Source organism: Haliaeetus albicilla, chromosome 13 (assembly GCF_947461875.1).
Source record: "Haliaeetus albicilla chromosome 13, bHalAlb1.1, whole genome shotgun sequence".
Lineage (NCBI taxonomy): Eukaryota > Metazoa > Chordata > Aves > Accipitriformes > Accipitridae > Haliaeetus > Haliaeetus albicilla.
Window position 1 is genome coordinate 39,110,768 of NC_091495.1, and position 27,875 is coordinate 39,138,642.

Sequence of the window (27,875 nt, forward strand, 5' to 3'; positions counted from 1 at the left end):
AAAAAAAAAAAAAAAAGAAAAAACTCTCCCTCGAAGTGACAGATTGAAAACATCAGGACAACCTCACAACGTCTGAACAGTAGTTTCTTTTCTCTTCCATTTTAAAACTCTCGCCGACCACGGGAAAGAAAAAAAAAACAAAAACCCCAATAACAATGTCAAAAGCTCGAGTGAGTCCCCTCGGAGGATGCAGAAGAGCCTCCCGACGGCCTGTCCATCCTCCAGGATGCTCTGATGTGGAAACCTTGCTGTCCCCGCGACCACCCCAGTGCACTCGGGCTGATGGGTCCTGCAAATAACCTTCGCCAAAGCTCTGCTCGATGCTTATTTTCCCTCCCCAGCGCCGCTCACCTCTCTGGATCGCCTGTTGCAGGGCTCATGGCGGGGTTTCGCCACAAGCCGTGAGCTCCTGCTTTAGAAAAGAAACCCAACGCACCATAAAATACCAAAAAAAAAAAAAAAAGGGGGGGAAAAATGAAAATAGGAAGAAAACCACCAAAGTTTCCCAGCGTGGTGAGGGTCCTCCTGCCGCCCAGCGCGCCGGGGCTCGGCATCCCCGGCGTTTGTGAGCGTTTCAGTCTCCAGCACGAAGCGATCCTTCCCTTCCCCATCGCCGCAGCAGGAACCGAGGCGAGAGCGAGCGTGCCGGCGGGCGCTGCCGGGGCGCGCTTCGTGCGCGCTTTCTGCAAGCGTCCCCGTCCCGCCGGCCGCTGCCTTCCTCGCCCCTCTATAACGCCAGCATCAGCAGGAGGATGGGCACAAGGGGCAGGATCCGGCCCGCCCGGTGTCGGCTGCCGCCTGCCTTCTGGTCCACGAACGTCTTCTGGTCTGGCATGATGTCCGTGGTCAGCTGGGTCTGCGGGCGAGGGGGAGAGCAGGGTTTCATCAGAGCCCTTTTGGGGCAAAAGCATCCCATCTTGGAAAACACCTATTTTTGCCCTCCAGTCAGCCAAGCCAGTGGTCCCCGGCACGGCACTTGCCTGGCACGTCTTTCCTGAGCCATTTGCAGTGGGAAAGAGCTCCCGGGCCCTGGGGACCCCCATCCCTCTGCTCCCCCCCTGCCCCAAACGTACCTCTGAGTAGCACAGGCTCTGCTCTTTGGACTTGTTTAGCTTCGATCCGTGCTCCTGGAGAGGAGAAAGGAGAAAGGGTTAGGGCAGGTATGTGCACCCAGACCTGCTCCTGCCCGGGGTCGCACCCCAAGGTTTTGGGGTCCCCAAATTCCCCTGGGAGCTGCAGAGCAGCCCTGCAAGGGCACGGAGTGATGCCTGCAGCCCTGTGCACAGGGCATTGGAAATCGTGGCTCAGAGCACATGGCTGGTGCTGAAGCCTGAAGAGCTTCATGAAAAGCAAGAAGAAAGAAAAGGGGCTCATCCCTTCTCCCCGGGGCAGCTCAGGGTCTTTGCTGGGCTCCTGTCTGAAGCAGGAGAGAGCACAGACAACAGAAGGCTGCAAGCACTCATGCGGATTCATCCCTGCCCCAGGTTTGCTCCCTCTGTGTTCCCTGCTGCAAATATTCCTGCCAAGGACCCTGCCTACACCCCTGTGACACCCACCGGCCACAGTCCCCATCCCGCTCCTCTCCTGGCAGCACCTTCCCACCCAAGGAGCAAAGCATGAAGCCGCAAGCCCAGCGCAATGCAAGAAAATATGTATTTTTCAAGTTTCCCAAACCCACATGGAATTCAAGCTGTTTTCACCCCGAATGAGCTGGGGGCAGGAGAAGTTGGGCTCGGGGCAGCCACGTCAGCTCACCTTGCCTTGGGCACAGCACCATGCCAGGCAGGGAATGATGCCCCAAGTGAGAGAAGAAGACGGGCAGGGCACAGATCCCTCCCTTCCCCATGGCAGACCCCCCCCAGCAGTGCCCAGGGATGGCCAGATCCTGCCAGGCACCCGGGTACCAACACTGCATCCAGACCGTTCTGGATGGTCCGAGCAGGACTTTTTGCTGCCCATGGGCTGCAGCCTCTCTCCAGGCTGATGAACCCAACGAGGGTCCAGACCAGTGCCCCCAGTTTGCAGCAGCGACGGAGCTTAGGTCCTACCTGGACAGAGGTGCAGGTGGTGATGATGCTCGTGTCGTACATGGTGTTGCTGTCATTGATGTCATCTGGCAAGGCAGGGCTCTTCTCCGTTTTCGGTGGCAGGGTGACGGGGGGCGAGGGGTTCTTGGGGGAGAGGTTCACGTCGGTGCCGTTGCCGAAGGCTTGGATGGCGTTTCCTGGGGGGGCAGGAGATGTTTAAGGGGGGGCTGCACCCCGGTGGTGATGGGGAAGGGTGAGGAGGGGGACAGGGAAGCGCCTTACGGAGACAGGGGTTTTCCGTGAAGTCTCGGAGGAACTTCTCACACTCCTCCTCCATGTTGCCGCTGCCTTTGCAGGAGCACCAGGGCGAGATGGTGATGCTGCTGGTGCTGGCGTCGACGTAGTTGGGCGTCATGTCGAAGCCTGCTCCCGGGCGAGGAGAAGGAAGAGGGATGAGGGGGCTGCGGTAGGAAAGACCCTTCCCCAGCCCGACCCGCCGGCACTCACCAATGAGCCCTGCGTAGGAGCCCAGGCACGCCTGGTAGTTGTCCCCAGGGCAACTGGTCAGGGACTGGAAGGAGGCTTGGCAGTTGGTGTGGAAATCGGCCAGCCGGGACCTGGGTGCAAAAAGCAAGAGGGAGAGGGATGGGATTTCACCGCCGCTCCTGGCACTGAGCGACTCAGGAGCAAGAAGCAACATTTTTTAAAAAATAGAGGTGAGAGAAGAGGATAAATGGGATAGAGAGAGGAGATCTAAATGAGATCTAGACTCAGGAGGTGCAACTTCTTGTCTCGCCTCCAGTCGCCCCAGCCTGCCAGAGGGTCACAGGCAAGGGAAGGGTGCCTGCCTGTGGGTGGGTACCCCACTGGGGACGAGCCCCTGAGCATGGGACCCTCATTCCTCCATCCGTTACTGGTCCCCACCTCCCCAGCTCTTTCCAAGCACTGCCCGACTGGCAGAGCACACCATAAACTTCACAACCTCATTTGGCCGCGCTGCTCCCGGCATCATTACACGACTGTAAAATTTCACTGCTTGTTTTTATCTTCCCCCTGAAATGTTAAAGCTTAGAGTGCAATTAAAATGCCTGAGGTTGGGGTTTACATTTTGCTTTCTTCTTTTGCAGCTGAGAAGGGAAAAAACAAGAGGAAGCCTCGCAGAGACCCTGGGGGCTGAGTTGCTCGTGCCCTGCCTGCCCTCCTGCCAGACTCGGCTCTGCGGGCAGGGCGAAGGCAGAAAGAACAGAGATGGGGAGAACCAGCAGGACCAGGCAGAATAAAGGAGGGACAAGAGGAGCTGATTTCCACTCCTAATCCGATTACTGGCTTGGTTACCCCTTCTCATCTTCTCTCACTGCTCAGCATAATGCTCAGAAAAAGCGCAAGGAGCGATGGAAGCACAGTTATTTCCACGTGTATCGGTAATCTGGCTCTGCTGACACCAACTCACGCTTTCCAGGCGATGCTCTGGGGATTTTTCTTGGGATGAATCGAATCACCGAGGTGGAAGGTTAAAGAAATGGGAAGGATGTGGGAGAGGATGGGCAGATGGACCAGGTGGACAGACGGATGGGCTGCAGTTTTCCAAATTGACTCAGTCATTAAATGAATAGACTCGAGGCTGAATTGTGTCCCACACTGGATCTCAATCACAGGGAGGAATCGCTGTGAAGCAGCCAAGTTGCTGACACTGTAGATGAGACCTTGCATTTCACAACAGAAAATCTCCTCAGCTCTTTTTTTCCACACTTCATGTAGAAAGAAGAGGGCATACATTATTTTCTTCAGCTTCCTTTTCCTTCCTTCTTAATTAAATGTCATCTTTGTCCAACCAGTGATTGAATCATCCAACAGTACCTGCCTAAAGCCATAAGAACTGATGAAAATAAAGGGTAGAAATTGTGTTATTTTTTTTTTAAATAGGAATGATTTGTTTTCAGGAGGTTTTTAATCAAATTAAATGGAGGAACAAATGAAGCAGTGATTGAATGAAGTAGAAGGGATCTGCAGCCATACCTTACATCCACCCAGCACTTTTCATCACATCAGATCTCAAGCGCGCCGAGGGAGCGGGGGAGCAGGTACCACCAAAACTCAGCCAGCGCCGGGGAGGAGCAGAGATGTTGCTGCCAAGCCCGCAGCCAGACCCCTGCAGTTTCATGGGCTACGTACTGGGGAAAGGACGTAAGAGGAAATAAAGCACAGCTGCTCAGGGCTGGACCAGAGCACTGGATGCTCCATGTGGGAATGCAGTGGTTTCCTGGAGACTTTTGCTGTTTCCAGCCATCCGTGACTGGGGCTTTTTCCAGGTCACGGCATTTCACAGCCACCGACGCAAGCATCTTCTGTGGGGCAGCTGAGCATCTTCTGGGGACAACCTGGTCCTTTGGGGACGCCAGCATCACCCCGCAGCGAGCTCCCCGGCTGAGCCGGGGGTTTGGCGAGAGCCACCCATCCACTTTGTACCTTCTTTTTGCTCTTCCTGCGGCTGGGCGTGCAGGTCGCACTCAGTTTTTGCCTGCCGAGGGGCTGCCAGCAGCATGAACTGGATTATTTTCCCACTTACACCAGCTGCCTGACCCACTTACAGCCTCCCAACAGGCTGCAAATTTCCAGGGCAAGGTCAGCCTCTTCATCTGGGTTATTCAAGCACTCCTGACGAGAAGACAGGACTCCTGGGCAGCGCTGCGCTCTTCTACACGTCGGACACTAATAAATAGCAATAACGCAACTGGCATCGCCTCAGGGAGAGATGCAACAGGGAGGTGTGCGGGGCGGCCGCTCCACGACATGGGGAAGGAGGATGGGCTTGGGCTAAAGCACTGATTTCAGGAAAAAAGGGGATTCTGCAGCTCTCCTGTGGCATGTGTGAGACAAGGAGCCAACTTTCTCCCTCTCCTTCTTCCTGGAAACAAACCTCACCCATCCCAGGAGCACATTATTTTCACCAGACCCACATTTATTTTCCTCCCTAGTGGTTTAGCACATAGGGAAAGAAAAACTCCCTATGACAGTGGTGCAGAGAGGGGGGCCAGGGGCTCCCATCCTGCACCCATTCCTGGGGCTGTTGCTCAGCTTTCAGCACACGGTCTCCCTTGCTGGAGCTGTGCATGAAGCCCAGAACAGGCAGAAAAGCTTTGCCAGGGAATATCTGCAGTGCTCAGCCCTCCCTGCAGCCAAAACCAGGCTTGGGTCAAGGGTTTTTGCTCCCCACTTGCAAAGTGGGAGCAGAAGGAAGAGCCCAGGGTGTTGCAGAGCAGAAAAGCTCCAACTCTGCTCCTTTCACACAATCCCCATGGCAGGGAGGTATTTGGACTCCCTCCTCCACTCCTCCGCGGGAGATAAATAAAGTTTCCGACAGCATTTCCCCTCTCCCCAAATTAGAGGCGAAGGCACGTCAATTCTCTTAAAGAACTGTGGCAAGTTCATCACCGAGCGCCACGGAAATTTGTCACGCTGCTCCCCGGGGCCCTGCTCCTGGCTTGTAGCATCCTCGAAGGCAAATGTTATTCTTTTCATAATACATGACAAGCCAGCTGGTAACCTTTCCAGAATATCCAAGCCAGATGTCACTCTTTCCGCTGTATACAATGAGTTTGCAGTCGCTGGATGAGACTCTAACTGCCAGGAATAAACCTTACTGGAGCTGGCCCATAGCTTCTCAGATTTCTGCTTTTAAGTGCCCGGGCAAAAAAAAGGAGAGGGAGCCAAGTCCATCTTAGCAGAAACAGGAGGAATTGGTGCCAAATTGCTGGCTGGCAGCTCGAGGCAGCAGGTGGGTCTGGGCAGTCTCTGCCTGCAAAGGCCAGACCTGGGCTGGGAAGAGCTGGGCTGGCAGCTGGGTCAGGGATGGGGAAGGAGGATGGTGGCATGGGGAGCTGCAGAGCGCAGCCTCGGCCAGCATGCTATTTTCCTGAAAAGCCTCCAAGTCAAAAAAATAAGGAGTGAAAAAGGGATTAACAAAAATTAATTATGTATATACACACATATATCATATCCCAAGCCTGCTCCAAGTGCTGGATTTCAAAGTTAGGGGGTTACAAGCTGTTTCTCTTTGATGCATCTAGAAAATACATTCGATTTCTGGGAGAAGAGAGCAGGTCGATGCCAAGGGGAGGCAGGTCCAGTGTTCCAGGGGCTTTAATACTTCTCTTCTTCCCTGCCCACCTCCAGACACCTCCCAAGGACCTGGGTCCCTACAGTGCACCCACACGTATATCCCTGGTGCATATATCCCCCATATAGGGGACTCTGTGCATTGCTGCAGGGACCATCCCATCAGCTCCTGGCTGCTAACTCATCTCCTAGCCTTCTTAGCGTGCAGGAATTCAGAAGCAGCTTGCCAGCGCCAGCATGACACCCTCGCTCTGACATTAAAAGTTACCTACACAGCAGAGGATTTTTGATTGTTTTTTTTTCTGCTTGTTGGTGCATTGCAATTTTTTAAGCAGAAAAATCCCCAGAGCAGATGCAAGGTAGCCTAATTGGGTGCTAATTGTTCCCATCACCGCATGCGTATGAGAAGTCCAAGCCCGGCACTGGTAATAACTCACCACCCATCAAAGCGAACAGTATCAGGCTCTTGAATATTTCATGCAGAAAATGTCCGAGATGCGGAGATTACTCAAGACATGTTTTTCACAGGCAATTTACAGGGACCAAGGAAAAATGGCTTTAATAGACACGAGCATTGAGAGACGGCTTGGAAACGCGCCTCTCCCCCCCCTGCAGAGCAGTGGATGTTCAAGAAGCTGCGACAACATGCAAAAACTCAGCAAGACATGAAAAACCCGCGGGCCCGCTGGGCATCCTCCTCCCAACACTCGCTCTGCCTGCTCGTCCTGCTGGAGATGAATGCTTTCAAAGCCAGGAGATGCTGAGATAAAAAAAATTAGCCTCAAACACCAAGAACAGTGGCCAGGTAATTCAAAGAGCCTTGGGGATGGGGATCAGCTAAAGAAATGAGGGAAGCTGGAGCAAAACTCCACTTTTCTGGATGACCCTCTACCAAAGCTAGTAAATGGTTCACAGGGGGAAAAAAAAGATCAATGGAATTATTTGTTTTATCCAGGAAAAGTTATCTGCCACTTCTGGAGACTGGAGTGACCTGTTCTGGTATGAGCCAGGAGGGTTTTATTCCTGCTTTTAGTGACAACCATATCTCTGCGGTCGCATAGCATCTCTCTGTAGGATGAGAACTGGTCCCCCATCCCAAAGCTACCCCTTGCCCTGGGAGATGCGGGCAGCAGGAAAGAGGCAAAACCAGAATGAACCAGAGAGAAGCAAAGGAGAAATCCCCAAATTAGAGTAAGCAGAGCTAAGGCAGCGAGAAGGGAAAAAAAATGAGGACAAACAGACAACAGACCAACTGCTAAGTTCGGAGCTGTTAATTAAGAAGTTTAGTTATCCATATGTATTTTTAGGACATCACATTTTGATTCATCACAGATAAGAGCAGCTGAAAGACTTTTTTTTTCATCCTCTTGCCTATGCTCAAACCCTATCATTACCCGGTAAAAGAAGGGAAGAATTAAACGCACGCATCATTTGATTTTAATTGAAGGACTGTTCTATTTCATTGAACTGCTAACTAAGCCGAACAGGAGATTGTGTTTACATAAGCAAACCCTGAGTCAGTATAGACTTGCTGTCACATTAAGTCAATACTTATGAAGGCTCTCTATTTAATTATTCAGTGCGAATTGACTTATTATTGTGTTAAGAGTGTGGTTAGCCTTGAGCAAGGTGGCCCCGAGCTGAGAGATCTCTTCCAGCTGCCTTTGCACATGGGTGCCCACAGGGTGCCAGGGGACAGGTACCCGGGGGATGCTGCCCAACCGGCCCCCTCCCTCTGTCCCCCCCCATACCAGGGAGCCAAAGCCACCAACCCTTGCAGATTTCCTAATTTAAGGTTGGATTTGGAGGCTTCCCCCGGCAGGTTATTGCAGCCCCGGTTGTCCAGCCTGGTGCAGCCACCCACCCTGGGGAGCCATCAGCCGTGCCCTGTGCCCCTCCAAACACGAGCGTTGCTCCTCTCTGCCAGCTCCCAGAGCCGCTGTTAAATGCAGGACCATTTTTCCCTCCTCCTTCTTCTTCCCAGACAGCTATGTGGACAGCCGAGCCGTACTTCTGAGCCACTCTCATTACATGGTGTAATGAGAAAGTTGAGCTGCCGCTCCGCTGTTTATCAAGGAAACATCCATTATAGATGGCATTTTGTCTGTGCTAAACAAAGGGCGTGAAGACGAGGACGTGGGTTTAGAAAAAAAGCGGTTTGTTCCCATGTTTGGTGTTTAATCAATACCAAGCCAGCCTGGATCCGTTCCTTCCCTCGCACACACCCCGAGCCAAGCCTCCCTCATGGGTCCTCGGGCGATGAAGCAAAGCTTCCCCTCCCTGGGGGATCGCTCCTGAATTAGGATCCCAAACCCAGCCAAAGAGAGATGGTTTCTGCCATGCAGAAATGCACCTCACCAGTGCATGCAGACACAGGGGTCCTGTGAGGAGCTGGGCAGGATCCGTCCCCCTCCCAGCCACAAATACACTGAAAATGGGGAGAAAACTCAGGCAAAGGAAACATCACCCTGCTCTTGGATGCTGAGGAGCTACAGCCGGTGGAGGCTGGGAAATTCTTCAGCACCAGCATCACTGAAGCATATAAGACCAGATTATTTGTGTTCCTGACTTGCTGATGCAAGATGAAAAATACAGCAAACTGCAGCTGCTGAAATCAGCTCTTTTCTCCCCTTTCCCCTTAGCTGAGGTTAGTGTTTTGCAAAAGGTTTTTATATTCTGGGAGCTAAAACCTGTCCATTGCAATCAGACACAAAGCTCAGGGAGTTTGTCGGGCTCCTCCGTTGTGCTGGGAAAAGCTTCCTGACATGAAAAGCTTCCCAAATTGCAGCGATCTGAGCCTGATTGCTCCTGCTCTCGCAGCCAGGAGCTGGGCAAAGGTGCTTGGGGCTGGGGCATCTCACCGGGGATTTTCAGCAGCCTCACAGGTCAAGGCCATTTGAATTGCTTCATCTAGAGCAAAGCCCAGCATTTCAGCCCAGAATAACCCAGATCCTGAACCCCGTTCTTGGGAAAGGAAGGGCACAGGTCGAACGCTCGCCCTGACCCGAGTCCATGCAGGGATGCACGGGAACTCGGGGGCCACATCCTGGCTCCTTTGTGCCCTCAGAAGGGCAGTGCAGAATGGAGGGGCTGCACAGCACCCTCCTCCTAACCACGGGGACCCCCAGGTGATCCAGACCCCGCTCCATGCCAGGATGCTGCCAGCTGGTTAAAATACCCCGGTCCAAAGCATTCTGAAAACAGCCACCTGCAGACCCGTTCTCGGTCGTGATGGAAGAGCTGGTGGCTTTTATCTCTCCAGCTTTGTGACCACTGATGGGACAGGGGCTGGTGGTCAACGACCATTTAACCACCAGCCCTGTGCAGCTGGAAATCAGCAGCAGAAAGCCATGAAAACCTCCAGAATGACTGTTTTCCACACTGGACCATTAATTTTCCCTGTCCTCCAACTCCTCTGCTTTTTTGGGGAAGGAAGCAATGCGATCTCAGGGGTGGGTTGTGTCCTGCAGGAGCAGCAACCCCTACGAGGGGCAGCCCCCTGCACCCAGCTCAGCACCGCCCGCGGCGAGATGGCAGCAGAAATCTCCCTGCAATGTCCGATCCCAGTGGAGAGGGCTTTGCTCTTCATTAGGCGTTCAGCCAGGAGGCTTAATTACACTCACAGCCCATGCGGGAGCATTATCTCATCTCCTGTCACCGCTGGGTTTCAGAGCAGCTTGCCGATCTGCTTCTGAGTTCAATGCCCTTGCCAGTCCCATGTGCAGATAAGGAGGACAAGCATCGGTCTGCGATGCCGGCCTGATAAAAACAGGTATCGAGGGGAAATCCCATGGCAGACCCCGGCTTTGGGCAGGGGCTCGGGATGACGGGACACAGAGGGGTTTCATGCCTGGTTGCTCCTGGGTGGATGCTGGTGGGTGCAGATGCCGTGGGAAGGAGGACAAAGCCTGCACACTCTATTTATACACACTCCCGGCACCTGGTGATGATCTTGGCAGAGGATGCCTGCCAATGCTTTGTTATTTATAAACGCAGAGGGCTTTAGAGAGGCAGGAGAGAGAGGAGAGCCCCCCCCAGCACCAGGCAGCCCTGCAGACCACCCTGCACCTGCAAAACAAGCCCAGAGCCGCTCAGCAAAGGGGATGCAGAACAACCGACCCCATCCTGCCCGCACAGGGATGCAAACCTTGCCAGGCTTTTGCAGAAGAGAAGCACAAGCTGCTCCCCTGAAGCTGGACCAACAGCATCTCCAGGGGTCCTGGAGTGATGCACTAGAGTCTGTCAATGCTCGGCATCGGGTGCAGCCCTGTCTGCACAGCGGCTCCAAGCACAGAGCCTGCAGCGAGACCCTCTGCATCACTGCTGAATGAGATTCCCTTGCTCCAAGCCAAATCCACCCTAAGTATGTAGCACCTCTGCATCGGTCAAAACCCTACAACGAAGCACAAACAAGCAGCTGCCAGAGGAGCTTGCATTACCCACAGGGTGGCTAGACAGCCTAGATTTCATTCAGCAACTATGCTTGGGCTTTCCAGGCTCACTGGGTGCTCTCAGCCCAGAGCACCTGGGAAACGCCAGGAACACGCATGGAGGAGGAGATGAGGCTGTGGGAGAAGGGGTTCAGCTGGCAGGTTAAGTCCATGCCCAGCTCTAAACTGGGAAACTGGACCCACGGCAATGGGAGCTGCAACTCCCTGATCACCTCTGGGGCAGAGCCGGGGTGGACGGACTCACGGCCGCTGTGTAGTCAGGCAGGTAACGTCAAGCAGAGAGAGCAGCAGGCTCTCACGCAAGGCTCTTGCTAATGATGGTTTTCCTTGACCAGCTCTCCTCCACGTCCTTTCCCCACAGGCCAGGAGACGTGATGCCTTTGTGTGCATCAGGCACAGCATGCAGGGCCATTCCTTCATCCCTGGGGAAGATGTGCTGATGGAGATGGAGGGGGGAAAACAGCAGCAAGGACCGTAAAATGCAGCCTGCGTGTGTGCCCACTCCCAGGGAAAGCACAGTGCACACACAGCTCTGCCAGAGCCCTCTCCATCCCAAAAGCCAGGGAGAAAAAAAGCCAGAGCCTTTCTCACTTGTAAGGCGACATCAACAGAGAAAAATTCTTTTTTTTTTTTCCCCCCTCAGCTCAGGTGCTGGGCACAGCTCACCCCAGGTAGATCACTGCTTTGAAACACTTTCGCAGCTGCAAACACAAGGAGCTGCTGGAGCGTGGCAGCATCTCTGAGCATCCCCCTGTGTAGGCTCCCCACTGCAGGCTCTTAACCCCTCTTGCACGCCAGTGCCACAGCCTGGTTAATGCAACCGCTTTTAACGGGAGGTTTGGAGCAAACCTGCCTGCCTGAGCCTTGGGGAAAGCTGCCAGAGCCCCCCCAGGGGAGAACTGCAGGAGGGGAGCGGATGGGATGGGACCTTCTTTTGCAAACCCAGATCCGAGCAGCACATCCGCGCACGGCCCCGCACCATCCCATCGCGGGGAGAAAACAGCTGAGGTTAAGGCAAAACTCTGCAAACCAATGCCCAAAGCTGGATGCGTAAATAAATGCCGTATTTGGGTGCTTTGCAGAGCTAGAACCCCCAGCCGGGCAGGATCCATGCTGCTGCCAGAAAAATGCATTTCTAACTTGGAGCAAACAGCCAAAGCAGCTGCCACACACTTTCCCCTTTGCTGCTTCACCTCTTTCTGGTGGAATTTCATTTCATGCAGGAACAGGCTTATAATTAATGCTCGACAGCTCTGTGGCCTCTCCGGTCCCCCCCAACGCGCTGCTAATGCAGGTTATTCCCCTCTGTAAGCAGATGCATCCACAACATTTAATGTCTGAGCAAGCATCAGGCCTGCTGACGGAGAGGTGCTACCATTAATTTGGCCGCGACTCAGCACAGCCCTGGTATCTTTTATTCATAGACATTGGCTTATTGTATTACTTTTTGATAAAAAGCCACATTCCCACGTTTCAAACACATTCGCTTGCAGCCAGAGGAAGACCTGAAGCTGCGTTATTTATTTATTTCACCAACAGGCTCTGGGAAACTCCATCACCTTGATGGCAAAAAGACCCTCCTCCTTGTAGGAAACATTCTTTATGAGGCTGATCCAGCCCCCAGAGGGTAACAGGAGTTTTTTTGCCATATGAATAATGAGTTTCATAACTGAACAAAAGCCTGATCTCCTGACTTTGCTCTGCCACGGGGAAAACAGCGGATTTCACCAGCCGTGAAGTTTCGCCGGGGATGCTGAAAGCACGCCGAGGGATTTTGCTGCTTGCAAGACACAGGTGCCCCCTCTGTCGTGGTGCCTTTTGCACATCCATCCCCTCCACAGCTTGCGGAGACGGAGCAGTCCCAGGTTGGGAACAGAGCCAGCACGGTCCCCAGGGGCTCAGCTCCACCGTTCAGCTCTGGTTCTGTCCCACATCTCTACCCCACCTGAGCGCTGCCAGAGGGCATCACCCCACTGCAGCCTCCCAGGTCAAGCACGGGGAAGGGCAGAGCTGTGGATTTTCACGGGGGTTTTCGGAGCAGATCAGAGCTCAGGGTGTGGTGGGGGACTTGGTTGGCAGCCCCCATGTTTGCAAACCACATGCAGCCCCGCACAAACCCATGGGTTCACTCCACAACAAGGGGGGACCAAACTCGAGGCCACACCTCAGCCTCTCCATGAGCAGCCAAAAACCATTAACTGCCCCATTTGACGCACAGAATACAGCTGTTACTGGAGGAGACCCGGCCAGCAAGTGCCACACGGCATTGGGAAAATGCAACAAATAGACTCGGAATAGGGTCATGCAACAAGAAAGCACTGCAAACCCGGCCACAGCCCCACAAAAAAACCTCTGCTACAGTCTCCAGGTCCTCCTCCGGCACCGGGAAGGACTGGGAGAAGCCCACGCAGAGCCCGGCGCAGCCCTTACCGGCAAAGGTGATCCGTCCGGCACGTGTTGCGCAGGTCGAGGCAGTTGGGCTTCTCTTTGTCCTCGTAAGAGCAGGAGGGGACGATGGTTTGCCGCCGGCGCTCGGCGCAAGCCTGGTCCTTGCAGGAGCAGAAGAGTAGGCGGTAGGTGTACTCGCTGGGGACACGGTCGAAGAACTGGCGCAGAGCCTTGTGGCATTTTCTCCGGCTGCAGTGCTCGGTGGCCGAGATCTCCTTGCTGCAGGTGGAGATGTAGCCCGAGCGCAGGCGCTTGCAGTTGTCGTTCAGGTTGCAAGCTTTGGCCGCGTCGAGGCAGTGGTTGCTTTTGGAGTTGGTGGCGGGGTCCATTCCTGCCCGGAGAGCAAAAGGGAGAAGGGGTGAGCATAGCACTGAGGGATGGGGAGATGCTACGGGCAGGGGGGGGGCTGGCATTGGTGTGACCTCTGGTATCTCTGGCACAGCCTGTCCCTGCCCAGCTGGCCGTGGGGAGGGGGCTGGATGCACCCCTGCGGTTCCCCCCTCTTCATCCCCGTCCCCTCTGCATGATTTGGAGGTCCTCCTCCAGCACAGAAAGGGTTAATGCGCACCGATTGCATCAGGGGTGACCTGGTCAGTGTTCAGTGCATAATTCATGCCATGAACTTCCAATTTTTTTTTTCTTGTCAATTATTCAAAGAATAATTACTAATTATTCAGCCTGCTCCAAAGCAGAATAATCTGCCGAGCTGCACAGGGCCCCCCCTGGTCCCCGTATCTTCTCCTGGGGGTCCCCAAAACTGGGTCACCCCCAGCCAACCCCCCCCAGGGCTGAGCACTGCCCAGGCAGGGACGATGAGGACAAAGCTGCCACCGGAGTTGGGCACCGGCCGGATCCCGCATCCGCCCTGGGAATCCCAGCCGTCAGCAAATAAATGGGGAGAGGATGGATGAAGCCAAACCACCGTGCAGGAACAAATGCTGAATTTTCTTTTTCTTTTTTTTTTTTTTTCCTTTTTGTCAAAATGATGGATCGCCCTCGGCAGCCCAGGTGCTATTTTAAAAGCCACCTGACTGCACCAGCCATCTCGTCCCTAATTTCCTCCCCTCCGCAGCCCAGCCAAGTCTGTGGATTCCTCCATTGTCTCCCGGCTTCCGCTGGCAAAGACGAACGACAGCATCGAGGAGGGTTTCCTAACAGACTTATTTGGAGGGCCCTGCTAATCAGCAAATGGCAAGTAGCTGCCTGGGCCAGGATGGCCCCCCCCGCCTCCCCCAGCTGCCCGTGGGGCCACCCTGCAGGCGAGCAGCGTTTTGGGGTGTCGTTTGCAGCACAGGACTCGACTTTGTCTCATTTTCCCAGTCTTATCCAACTCGGTGGGACCCTCCGAGCCCGGAACCACCAGCATGGCATTGCCTACGTTAAGGGGTCCCAATTAAAAGCTGAAGCTGGAGGACCCCGCCGGTACCATCCCATGCAAATCCAACCCACGTGGTCCCCATGACCCCCTTCACCCAGGGCCAGGACCCCCCCACTGGGCTGCAATGCCATGAGACCTCGGAGCCGGGGAGGGTAAAGTTGTTCGGAGAGAGCCCTCAAAATTCCAAACGTGTTATTCCAGTGATGAACACCCCCTGTGGAGATCTACTGGGGATGGGTGAGCTCAGTAGGACATGCGTAAAGTGAATACTTCTTATGAGATGTGATTTATCAGCAGATCTGCCTTGAAAAATAGTGCAAGAGGCAAGCAGGTCGCCTGAGCTAAGAGAGACATTTGAGCTGACGGATGGTCGGAGCATGAACTGGCGCTGCGCTGAGGGGCGAAATCTCCTCCCTGCTCCTACTGCAAATGGGCAGTAAGCTTTGTTAGGAATAAAGCCATGAAAGGAGGGAAAGGAGGTGAAGACAAGTCCTTTGAGGCTTCACACCCTCCCTGTAGAGCCAAGCCCCAAGGACAGGATGGGGCAGGGATTGCCATTTTGCAGCTGGGTCCCTCCAGCTGAGGGCTGAGGATGGACACAGCTCATGACACTGATGTCAGAGGAGCAGAAGGGGAAAAAGACGCTTGCAGAGGATGGGGGACACATGGCTCTCTCTTCTCCTTGCCCAGACCAGCTCTGGAATTTGAGGGGGATGCACCGAGTATGCACACAAGCGTGCTGGCGGCCGCCCCAGCTCCAAGCCCTGCGAGCGGTTAACAGCCAGCGCGGCGGCTCTCCGGCACAAGCGTGGGATCTGTGCAAAGTGCTGGCTTATTGTCTAATCCTCCGGAGCATCGCTCCTGCCCTGCCTGAGACCTGTAGGGACCTGGATGCATTTTAATAGAGCCGATGCTTGAAAGTGCAGGGTTTCTGGGGAGCTCATTAATAAAGTACAAGCATGAAAATTTCATGAGGCGAGAAGGAAACAGGGGCCAAGGAGCCGGGGAGGGGACCGCGCTGGGAGACCTCGTGCCACCAGCCGTCCCCTCAGCAGGCTCTGCCTGGCCTCTTGGTGCAGGATCAGGGCAGGGGCAGAGGAGGAGGAGGAGGGTGATGGAGAAGACAGCGCTGCTGCAAGCCCATGCCATGCCGTGCAACGTGGGCTGTGTCCACCCACCTCATGGGTGCTGCTGCCCCGGGGTTGGTGCCTACATGGGCAGAAACAGAGCGTGGGGCTGGTTTCCTAACCGGAGCCCTCTTCCTTCTTCCCTGCAGGCTGTGGTTTCCACAGGGCTGGCTCTGGCACCCCTTGGCATTGCCAAGCATCCTCACCACCGGCCCGGGATGTTCTGCTCCGTGGGCGAAGGCCAGGAGCAAAAAAACCCCGTGCGTGGGGAGGGCTGCGGTGCCTGCTCGTGGTGCTCGCTTGCGATGCTCGCCCGTCGAGGGCGCGAGCAATGAGAGCACAGCAGCGTGCATCGCCGCCCTCCTCGCTTACACAGCCCCTTCTTTCTAGAAGGATAAGGTAATCCTTCCGCTATCCCCACAGGCAATTAGCAGCGCTCTGCCTCAGCCTTGTTATCGAGAAACAACACTAACAGCTCATTTGCTTCAATCGCTTGGGCTCCAGGTCGGGGCTGGGGGTCCTGGGGGGCAGCCGCTCGCTGCTCCCACCGCTCCAGCCCCGCGCGAGGGGGACAGAGAAGGGGTGGAAGCATTGAGGCCACCCCCGATGGTCACAGCACATTCTGGAGCATAACAGCAGCCAATTCCCCCTCCTTTTCCCAGCCCCAAAATTGCCAGACAGGCTTCCTTCTCCTCTCGCTTTGCTTTTATGAATAAATCAACCCATGAGCGTTTAATCCCCCACTCCAGACACTTTGCTTTTCATACTTTCCAGCAGCTAAAATATTTCCTTGACGCTAATGTAATCCAAAAAGGCGTACGGGAGACGGGAGGGGGTGGCATCGTCATCCCGAACTGGTGCTAAGCTCCCCAGAGGGAGCCTGGCAAATTCGCTTCGGGAGCTAAAACCCAACGGGTGACGGCAGCGAGGGGATGCGGCGTCACGGCCCTCCTCCGAGGTGTCCCCAAAGTGAGCCAGGGTGGCTGTGGGCAGGGGGACATGGCATCGCTGCGGGGTCCCCGAGGTGCCACCACCCTCTGCCCGTGCGCACCCCATGAGGTCTGGGGACACAGGGACCACCAAAAGCCCAGGGCGGTGGGCAGCTTTGGGGGAAAGGGTTAAGAGGAGAAAGAGCAAGCAGAAGCCAAGGCATTGCTGACCTAATTTGAAAAGGGGGGGGGGGGGGGGGGGGGAGGTGGCAGCACAGAGGGTTGTCATGGAAATAGATAGTGAAAAAGTTCCTGAGGATGGTGGCAGAATTTCGGTTCCCGAAAGGAGGGCGTGGAGGCAGAGAGATGCTCCGAGGGTCTCGGCATCCTTCTCCCAGAAGCATCCCATAGCTCGGCTGGAGGCCGGCTGCCCCAGGGAGGGACAGCAAACAGGGTCCCCCCCTCAGCTTCTCCACATATGGGGCATCCTGCCGGTCCCAAAACTTCCAGAAGACAAAACGCTTTAGGTCGAGCGATGGATGGTCTGGTCCCCCCCAGAGCCCGGGGTTGTGCCTCCTCCTCCTCCCCTGTCTAATGCTGTGACACATCAGCAAGACAAACAAGGGGATTATGGGCTCTCCAGCCCACCTCAGCTATTTGATATAAGCCCACCATTGGAGGCAGGTGAGTTCAAAAGGTAAAAACCTAAATCACAGCCTGGGGCGAAATAGGAAGCCCAAGGAGGAGGCTGCTGCTGCTGCCCGTGGCTCTGCCATCACTGCCAGGCAGGGGCTCAAAGCAAGCCCCCACCTCGGCCGGGGCTCACCCACTCCCAGCAATATCTGATCCCACCAGGAAGGTCTGAAACAGAGAGGATCTATCCCAAAGTGCATCAAACCCTGGCAGCACTTGGGTACCAGCTCCTACATCACTCCCCTCTATCAGGCTTCAGCATCCTGGTCGGCTGCGGGGGGGGCATGTGTTGCACCCAACTGATGCTCAAGGCATCAGATCTGGGGCAGTAGGAGAAGAGACAGGCAGGAGAGTGGCCATAGGAGCTGCAGGAGCAAAGGACCAAACCATGGGGGAAGGAGTTGTAGGTTTTCCTTGCCAGGGAACTCAGTAGCAGGTCTATGTTCACAGGCAAGAGAAGATAAAACAGCGGAAGCATGTGGCTTTTATTACCTGAGAAAATTGAAGCAAGTCTGAATATATCAGAGAGACGAGAGGTGACCGGCTCGTAGGGGGAAGCTTCATAAAATTCTTCTCCTAGAGCGGGAGGGAAGAAAGAAAAGGGGGATAAAAAGCAAATTAAAAATCACAGCGAATAACCTCAGCCACCACCGAGGCTATGGCCGGGCATGGGCACCCCACAGCGTGGCAATTGCAATTTGGGGAGAGAAAACCAAAAAGCATTTAAATCACTGCCCTGCAATGACAGGAAAAGCCCATTTTGGACCAGCTCAGCTTAACTCTTGCTGGCTGAGAGCTTGCAGCCGGGCGGGCAGGTCTGCGCCGCTGTCTGCAGCTGCCTGACGGCTGGGTCCTGCCGCAAGCTCGGCTCCTTGTGCAAGTCAGGTTTGGCAGCGGCTGCATTCAAACTGACCTCAAGAGTTGAGGGAATTTGGATTTGAAAGGTCAATGTTTTGTGACTACGTCCGCAGAGTCTGGGCCAGCTGCAAGCTGAAAGTTTTAGGGTCCATTCTCAACACTGGATTATTTTATTGTTGTTGCAAAAAAACCCATTTGCCTAAAAAAACACTGTGAAGATTGTTTTCCACTCCGCTCTGCCTCTGATGCACTTTGGGAAAACTGAAATATTTCGGGGGGGGGATACAGATCCGACTGGAGAGCCTCCTTATCTGAGCACCAGAGCATCCCCACCACTGATCCACCCACGCTGTTCTCCAGAGGCTCATCCATCCCAATCCGCACTTTCCAGAGGGAATCTGAGCATGGTCCGTCTGTCCCCAGGCTGGGAGCAAACCCCCTGCTCTCCCATCTTTGATTTCAGTGCAAACCCACATGCTTTTGCTGCCTGCCCTTCATGTAACTCCAGAAAAGGCTGATTTCAGGAGAGCCGGCCACGGCTCTCAAGAGAGGAAATGCTCCCTTCAAACCCCAGCAGCCACAGGGGAAAAAAAAAAAAAAAATTAAAAAAAAAATCAATGGCTGGACTTTGCAAGCCCCAGTCAGAGGCTGACCAGCAGCCCGGAGCATCGATCTCTGCTCTGCCTGGCAGCCTTTTCGGCAGGATCCCTGCCACACTGGGTGCCCTCGCTGTGGGTGAGCCTGGGCTGCCCCGGGGACGGATCCCAGCAGCCTGGACCGCTCCAGCCCACGCGTGCTCTACCGAGTTATTATTAGCCCAAGGCGGCAGCATTTATCCCATGTAATTAAGGAGCCACTTGAAACCCTGTGCTGGAAAACAAGCTCATTAAGAGGCGGGGAGCAATACAGGAAGGCTTGCTCCAAGCCCAGCAGCTCCTCAGTGCCGTTCCTTGAGAATTTGGGAGAGCAGAGCTGGGTGGCTGGCCAGGGAGACCCCGGTGGGATGCCAAGTTGGGCTGTCTCCAGCGACTGTGGGTTTTCAGCCCATCACCCAGCACCCGGCCTTGCCACCACCCTCAGGGTGACGCTGGGTGATGCTATATGGGTGCAAAGCCCCCGCCGGGGCCAAGGGCAGCTCCTGCTGCCGCTGCTCACCACGGCGAAGGAAACATGCACCGGGCAGCCTGCAAAGTCCTCCTGCTTCAGGCCATCCCCCTTCGCCTCGCCGGGTTTCCTAATGCTCCGATGACAAATAGCACCTTTATTAAAGTGCATTTAGGAAACACTGTAACCTCCTGGTATATTGCTTTGCCAATGCAATAAATAATTAAATACTAGCTGAATCCTGCTGCTTGCTAGGAAAATTACTGAGCATTAAAAGGGCAGTGGACTTTTCTTGAGCTCACTGAGATGCAATTAACCTCCAGGAATGAGGCTGGAGTAAAAGCAGTCCTCCTTAATGGCAGGGACAGGTTAGCTCCTGCGGCCAAGGGGCTGGGCGGGAGGCCACCAGGCACAGCATCTTTGCTAAAAGGCAGAAGATCAGGGTCTGCCTTGGGCTCCTCATTGCTTTTACAGTCACTGGTTTATGCACGTTAAAGCTATGAGCTGCTGGATCTCCCCAAAGCTTCTACCTCTCCTTAAGACTTGGTATAATCACTTCTCTTCCCACCTCCTCCTCCTCCTCCTCCAGGTACAGGTCCTGGAGTACCCATCAAGCAGTAAAGCATCCTTCATTCATGTTTGCAAAGCCCTCTGAAATTACTGAATGAAGGCTGCTAATGAGGGGTAGAGAACAATTAAGCAGTAATTCCTGCTCTGGGCTGGTTTTCGGGCTCACTAGTCCCTGCACTGACCCAGATTTCTAGGCAATTTCACCCGTGGGGGCTGCATGCTCAGGTACAGCTCCCCACATCCTCGCCGCTGCCACCAAAGCCCTCCCAGTACCCCCACCACCTCCTCTGGCTTCAATCCCAGCTCAGGAGGGAGATCAGAGACTGGCACCCACTGCCAGGGATGGGGGCTCCTCCGCCGGCTCCATCAAACGAACCCCTTTTAGCTCAAGCCGCTAAAGGAGGTGGCTTTCAGCTGGGGTAATGAAACAGGAGAGGAACGGGCATTTTTACAGGCCCAAATCGTTGGTGGAAGCGGGGCCAAGCTGCCAACACACTTGGTGTTGCGGGTGGCCGAGGGTCCGTCTGCTCGCAAGGTGCCCCCGGCCAGGAGGGCACGTGCCCTTGCGAGGACTGCGCCGAAACTCAAGGGCCCTGGTACAGGCGGTTTTGCACAAGCTGCAGCTGGATTTAAGAGCTTCCACGTGCAGAGCCAGTCGTAAGCCCATTTAAGGGATCTATACTGTTAAACTGATGCTGGCTCTGCTCCTCTCCAGTCTGGGGCCAGGCGAGCGCTGGCAGAGCTGCGCAGGGGTGGCAGGAGGGGGGAAAGCCCACGGGACAGCAAAGCAAACCCTACCAGCAACCAGCACCAGCCCCAGCTGAGCCCCTCACAGCCGGTTCCTTCCTCTGAGCCCAGTAAATTTGCAGCCCTGGACCAGCAGCCCCAGCCCTGGTGATGCCCCTGCAGAAGGGCGAGGGGCGGTGGGTGAAGCCCGCTACCTCCCCCTGCCTTCAGGCAGTAGATAATCCTGCCTTCAATGAATAAACCAGCCCCGGGCTAGCAAAATCCAATTTCAATTACCTGCACTGCTCCAGCCTCTGATTTACTCCTTCACCAGGCTGCAATTACAGCAGGTTCTGGTACATCGCCGCTCTGCAAGGTGAGACCCAAGCGAGCCCTCCCTGCTGCTCCCCAGCCCACAAACCCCACCAGAGCAAGGGCTAATGGGGGGCTGGGAGGTGGGCAAGGAGGCAGCAACAACCTCTGCACCCCAGGAGATCCCCACAACTGGTATTGAGGTGCAAAGCCATGCCCCAGCTTTGCTTCCCTCTGTACCCCACGGGCACATCTCCCGCTTTGGGACAGGCAGGAGGGAGGGAGCCCAGCTGGAGAGGAGCCCTGCCCAGGCTCGCAGGTGCCCGGGCACAACAGCTCTGCCATGATAGCGATTAGCTTTTGCTGCAAACACAGCTCCCAGCCTGTTTCTCCCTTGCCCCATGCCCACGTTGGGCAGACCAGCTCTCAACTCAACCCCCATCAGCATCCTCTGAGAAAGGGGGGACCGTCTCCTCTGCCCGGGGTACCCGTGCAGCCCAGGGCACCGCTCAGCCCATTTTCATTAGAGCAGCGAGATGCCCTCAGAGCTTCCCAACCTCAAGGTAGGTCAGGACCACCTCTTCCTCCAGCACCCTCCACCCCATTGCCACCCCAACAGAGCCCTACCCCATACCTTCGGTCAGCCCGAGGTGTATACTCCAGTAGATCTGAAGGCACTGAAGCTCCTTCTTCATCCCTCGCTTGCAGCGGCAGTCGTAGAGAGGGCTCTCCTGCAACACCTCCAGAGCCGCCTGACATTCCTTGTTGGCCAGCATGGTGTTTCTGTCGCGGCCGGCCAGGCACTGCCGCAGCGTGCGGTACCGGGAGCTGCAGCTGGGCTCTGCCGCGCACAGCTCGTTGGCTCGCACGCAGTCCACCGGCACTCGCCAGCCATGGGGGTCCTGCCCCGGCGGGGACGGGGGGCCAGCCAGCGAGCGGAGGATCTCATCTGGGCGAGGGGCAGGGGAAGGAGAGATGAGGGCAGAGAGAGGTGAGGGAGGGCGACCAGGTGGGGTGAAACCCTTGCATCCCCCCCCCCTTGACCCCACACATCAGCCCATGCCCCAGCCACGGTCTTCAACTGGTCCCCGGCATTAGAGCCACCTTCGGGCTGCTCCGGAGAGGGACAACATCCTTCCATCATGCCTAAACCGAGCCTGGATATGTCCCCAGCCATAACCCCACCAGGGCTTGTCAAACATGGCAAAATTCAGACAGTGGCCTGAAAAAGCAAGCGGGATGTCACAGGGCACCCCAGCAGCGGTGACGTACCCCAAGGCATGGGACGGGGAAGGTGGAGGGTTAACCCAACGCCTTGGCTCCCGGAGCCACGTGATGCCACGGGACTCTGTTTCTTATTAAAACCAAACAGGCAAATAAACAAACACAGAATGTTTCCAGCCCCAGTGCTTGGGGACACGAACCTCCACGCATGACCTCTCAAGAATTAAGGGAAGCAGAAAGCCCATCCAAATTCTCTGCGCCCGTTGCTGTTTTTGGTTTTTATTTTGCGGCTCATCATTTTCAGGCCCGCCACGGGATGTTCAGGGCATCTGACTCATGGGTTTTTGAGCGCTCAGGCTTGGCAGGGCTGCAGCTCGGCTGCAGATCAGTACAAACTCTTCCCCACCGGGGACAACACCCTGCGTGCCCCTGTGCTAGCCACCCCTCGGGGTGGCAACCGTCCAGCTTGCCTGGCTCCTGCCCATGCACAGCCACTGCCTGCTCCTTGGACCCTGCCTCGGCAAACCCTTCACTTCCCACCCGGCACTCCCTCAGCTCGCATGCTCTTTCTACCATTTTCTCATTTTCTTTTGCTTTTTGAAATAGATTCTTGCCAAGTCAACCCCAGGCAAGGCCACTGGCCCGTCCCACCACGGGTGGATGGGGTAGGAGGACAGGCTGTGCTGGCATGGCTGGTCCCCCGATGCCCGCACCAGCCGAGCGATGGGGACGGGGTGGGCAAGACCCCCCCTGCCACTCCTGACCCTCCCATCTGCCACCTTGCAACCACAGGCAGGGAAAGCCCTGGAGCAGGCAAAGATGGGCACGACGGGACCTGGAGGGCATTCTCAGCCACCCCGGAGGGTGATGGAGAGGGACACCCCACTTCGTGCAATGCCTTCACCCACTGCTGCCCCTGCACCCTGGGGAGCAGCCTCCCCTTTCCCCTCGCTGCCACACGCGAGGCACCCCATGGGGACAGCAAACCTCAGCCTCCAGCTCCCAGCCCCTTTCCAACCCCATGGCCGCTCGTCTGGGTATGGCAGGGGGACAGTGACACCTACAGGCATGTGACAAGGGCCACCCGTGTCCCCACCCACCCACCCACCCACCAGGACACGCAGGCAGCTGCAGGCAGGCAGGGCTTGTCCCCTGCCACCACTCTGGGGTGGACACGCGTCCCCTGCCTCCTGCGTGCCACCGGAGCAGGCAGCCACGCACACCTCTGCCCACCTCGCCGAGACGGGATGGGACACGCTCCTCGGACCGTGGGGAGAGGAGGAGAGGGGATGCTCGGGGCTCGGACGGCTCTGCAGGAGGGATGGGGCAATGGCAGGGGTGAATGAGCAGGAAGGGCAGCAGCCCCCGGTGGAAACACGTCCGCTGCCTGCAGTCAGGCCAAGGCACAGATCCTGTCCTCCTGGTCTTCAGCCGATGCCCCCGAACAAACACCATTGGGTTCAGAGAGGTCTGGAATGTGTCCGGGTAAGGAGGAGCAGGTGCAGAGCCCTTACACCCACGTTAGATCCAATTTTGGGTGACAGATGCCCCGTGGGAAGGCCTTCCTTGGCCCTTCAGGATTATATTCCACATGGGAGGCAGGCAGGATCCATGAGCGGTGAAGGCACACTCCTGACACACAGCCTGGACTGCTGGCGGAGAAACGGGCATCCCCAAATGCTCCTCAGGGCAGAAATGCCAGCTCTTCGCCATGAGGTGGATGGTGCTTTGAGTAGAAAGGGGCCAGCTCTGCACCTTTACACACCGGGAAACCCCAGCCCAAGGCACCCAGCGCAGCAGCTGGGACAACCTGCTCCTGCTGCAGCCGTCAGTTCCAGGGCAATCGGCTCCCAGACATCGAGAGCCATCCCACAGCTCCACCGTGTGCCATTCCTCCTCCGCCGCCCTCGCCCAGCTCAGCTGCAGATCCATCTGGTGCTCGCCCCGAGCCCTCTGCCCTGAGCAAGCCCAGGTCTCAGCTCCGATTCCATCGTCTCCAGCCGATGCCATGAAGCCTCTTCCCAAAATGCCATCCAAAACCTCTCCTCCGGCCACACTCCTGTCTCCCCGCTGGCTCCATGGGCCTCCCAGGCAGGGACTGGAGGTGCTGGCAGGCAGGCAGGGAAGGGAGACAGCCTTGTCCTGATGCAAAAGGCGCTGGACCATATGGACCATCCTTGCGAGGGGGCCCAGCACCCTCGGCAGCGCATCCCCGTGCTCAGACAGGCACTCAGGAAAGCCAACAGTAAATCCACCCGCCGGGAAGCCGGCAGGGATGCGTGACGGCGAGCTGGCCCCGGCCTCCCGGCTTTTGCCACCTTGCTTCCATGGCCTTGCAGAGAACAGGGTGCTGCGTGCCCCCTCGGCAGCCCCGGGAGGGTGCCTGCAGCATCCTGCACCGCATCCAAGCTGGGAGCACCAGCAGACCCCAGAACATGGCACAAAGCCATACCACTGGAGGAAGAAAGGCAGAAGCAGCCCTTCCCTGCAGTTCAGAGCCCACACAGGACAGCTCGGTCCCCCCAAATCAAGTAGCATGCTCAGCCCTGGCTGCTAGGTCGATGTTTTTTCCTGGGACCCTCCTCTCCTTCCAGCTCACAGCACTGCCAAGCCAGGTAAAGCTCCGCAGACCCCCGCAGAGGCGCAAGGTGGGGAGTTTGGATGGAGGGGCAGGCTGAGGGTTTTTTTTTCTACCCGAAAGAAATTGCCTCACAGATACACACTCGCTGAACTCGTATCAATAAAACATCTGCAGAGAATTTAAACCTAATCCTCATCAGTCTCTGGGGTGTCAGAGCACAGCAAGGATTTGCAAGCAGATGCACAAGCCTCCAACAGTCAGCCAGCAAACAAGACGATGGCCCGCTTTCCTCTCGCTCCCGCAGCTTCCCCCAGCAGCATCAGGCTGCGCTGCCTCTTTTCTAGCTGTAATACATGTTTCCTTTTACTGGTCCTGCCAGAGATCTTTGGACACAGGCAGCTTAGAGGTAAATATTTATCCTCACAACTCAACTAAAAAAAAAAAAATAAATTGCTCAAGAACATGCAGCCTCCCAGCCTGGCTGCTGTGGCAGCGATCGCTTTCTCCCAACCAAAGGGCTTTTTTGGCTCATCAGAAAGAAAAGCCCAGACGTGAAGAGCTGGGCTTCCACTCTCCCGGGCTCCTCACGGCGAGGCCACGCCATGGGGGGGTGCTTTGGAAAACAGCAGGATGGGGTCCCCTGGTCACCCCATCCCCAACGCTCAATCTGGGGGTACGGCTTCCCTGCAATTACTGCTCAGAGTGTTGCAGCTCCTCTGGCTGGGGGGGGACAGCCTCCCTGTCCAGCCTCACCCCCCCACACACACCCCCATGAAACCTTTGGGGCACCTTTGGGGCACTCGGGAAAGGGGGCAGAGGGTCTTGCTTTCATGCAACCTCCCTTGTGAGGGCAAACAGACCACTGTTTGGATGCCTTAGGTGGGGCATCCTGGAGGTCCCCGTCCTCCTGAATCTCGCTCGTGAGATGTCCAGCAGCGAGTCAGACATGCGTACAAACAGCCAGCAGCCAGCTGGCCCCCCAAGCCAGCGCTGGGGAGCCCGTCCTCCCCCCTGCCCGGATGTCTTCCCACTTGTGCCCCCCACCTTGCCCCCAGAGCATCCCTCCTTCCTCTCTCTCTGGCTCAGAAGGCAGGGCTTGTCCCCCCCCGCCCCAAAAATCCCCAGCACGCTCTGCCGCTGGCAGGTCACGAGGAAGGACACCCCAAATTGGGGTTCAGCCCCCCCCACCGCTCAGGCCTGTGTCCCACCCCACACACAAAGGCACCTGAGCCACCAGCTTCCCCCCACCGGCACAGCACCCCTTCCCCTCGCCAGCCCGGGACTGTGCTGGGGAGCAGGGGAGAGGAAGAGCCTGTCACCCCCATTTCATCCAGGGAACAGAGCCCTCCTCGGGGATGCCGAGCACCCCGCGTGCGGTGGTCCCTCTGCCTTCACCCCCAGCCCCGCACCGCGGGATGCTCTGGAGGGAGGTTTGCTCTGCCAACCTTCAAGTCTCCCTCAGCATCTCCCCGTCCCTTCTCCCTGTCCTCGCAGGCAGGGTGACGCTCCTCCAGCCCAGGCGAGCTCGGCAGAGTTTTTCTGGGCGCTCGCTGCTGCAGCGTGCCGGGGATCACACACACTCAGGCACCCATGGAGATGCAGTGGGGTGTGGGTGCTGCCGTAACAGCATCTGGAGCACGACACGGCACACGACCGAGTCACGGTCCTGCGTGCACCCAGCCTCGCAGGAGGAAAAAAATGGACCTTTCTCATGTGCTTCCTTTTCACCCCAGCCCCACCACAATCTCTGACTTGCCCCCCCCCCCCCAGCTTTTCGGCTGCACCTTCCCTGTCTCTGTAGGAGGCTGCCCTAGAAATGCTAAGCTTTCTTCCTGGCAGAGCCAGAGCTCCTAAATAACTCACACATGATCTAAAGCAACACGCACGAATTGCAACAAGAGGGGACAGCAATTCCCCACGCACATGCAATTAGCTCAACTTTCCGAACCGATTCTCCATGCCGAGTTCCGAGCAGGAACGGCGGGGAGGGCGAGGGGGGGGGACACAGGCAGCCACGGCAGCAGCGGCTGGAGGGCGCTGGGAGACACTGGGGGGGGGGTTAGATATCCTCCGAAATGCAAAATCCACGTAGGGCTGACAAGGAGAGAAGGGGATCAAAGAGGAACAGGGTTTTGGTGCCGCTGATCCTGCCCGTTCCCTTGGATCGCGATCGCGACCGTGCGGTGCCAGAGGCGGGGGCTGCCCCGATGGGGCGGTTGGGTTTGTGTCCTGTGTCGTGGGTGTGTGTGTCCCCTCCTCCTCGTTTGAAGTTTGATAGAGGATAGGAAAATAAAGTTGCCCTTAGTTCAAATCCTCGTCTCGCCTCGTCCCTCTCCTGCTGCAGCCCGAGAGCCGGGCAGTGCCCATCGCGGAGGAGCGCCGGTCCCTCTCCCCAGCCCCCGCAGCCCCTCGCCCAGGGGAAGGACGTGTCCCCTCTGCCCCCCCCCCCCCCGGCCTGCGGGCATCCACTCACCTACGAAGAGGACGATGCAGAAGGCGTTTGCCAAGATCATGTTAGTAAATCCACGCGTTCCTCCACGTGTGTAAAAAAAAAAAAAAATTATTAAAAAAACCACAAAAAGAGGGGAATAAAAAAAAAAAATCAAATTAATTCCCAAGGCGGTCGGGTAGATTCCCAATCCGGGCGAAGACGGTGGGCTGTAAAAGAGAAACGGGGGTGGGATGGGGAAGGGGAGGGGGGGGTGGGATGCTCTCCGCTCCGCCCGGCGCGGAGCCGGGTTTTCCTCAGCCGCTGCGCCGGGCAGCGCGGTTCTCCTCCTCCTCCTCCTCCCGCATCCCCGCCCGGGTTCCGCGGCTCCGGGGCTCACGGCGGGCACCGCGCTCCGCCCGGCTTCCCGGCGCTTTGTGCCGAGGCTTTGGCTGCCGGGGCCGGTGGTTTGGGGGTGGGTGGGGGGGGGGGTAGGGAAGGGGGTGGGGGGGTGTAGGGGGTGGGGGGGTGGGAAAGGGAGGGGGGGGTGGGCAGGGAGGGAGGCGCGGCTGCGCTCCGCCGAGCCCCGGTGGCGGAGAAGGGGCAGAGCCGGCGGTGCTGCCCGTCCCCTCCCCGCCTCTGTGTCCGTCCCCCCCCCCCCGTCCCCCCCCCCCGCTTTCCGTGCCTCTCCGCCCCTCCGTCGGGCCCGGGAGCCGCGGAGGGCAGCGCAGCCGCGGACGCCCTTCTACCGCCCTTCCGCCGGGGGGGGACGGACGACACACGGGGGCCTGTGCGTGTGTGCAGACCCCCCCGGCTCCCCATCCAGCCTTGCCTTCCTCCGTGGATGCACCTGAGCGCAACGGGGGGACCCCCGCTGCTGCAGAGCCGAAGGCGAGACACCCC

At 56.8% G+C, this 27,875-nt stretch overlaps 1 protein-coding gene across 1 annotated transcript; it reads right to left on the reverse strand.

Annotated features, from left to right (window-relative positions):
* On the reverse strand, positions 1-27,441 carry GFRA2 (GDNF family receptor alpha 2). Its single transcript, XM_069800961.1, has 9 exons — positions 27,018-27,441; positions 21,374-21,688; positions 17,662-17,745; positions 13,025-13,373; positions 2,535-2,644; positions 2,310-2,450; positions 2,049-2,224; positions 1,074-1,127; positions 1-856 (listed from the first exon to the last, which is right to left on the reverse strand). Exons 1-9 carry the CDS (start codon positions 27,055-27,057, stop codon positions 728-730), a joined length of 1,398 nt encoding a protein of 465 aa, XP_069657062.1. The 5' UTR covers positions 27,058-27,441; the 3' UTR covers positions 1-727.
* Between the last annotated feature and the right edge of the window lie 434 nt (positions 27,442-27,875).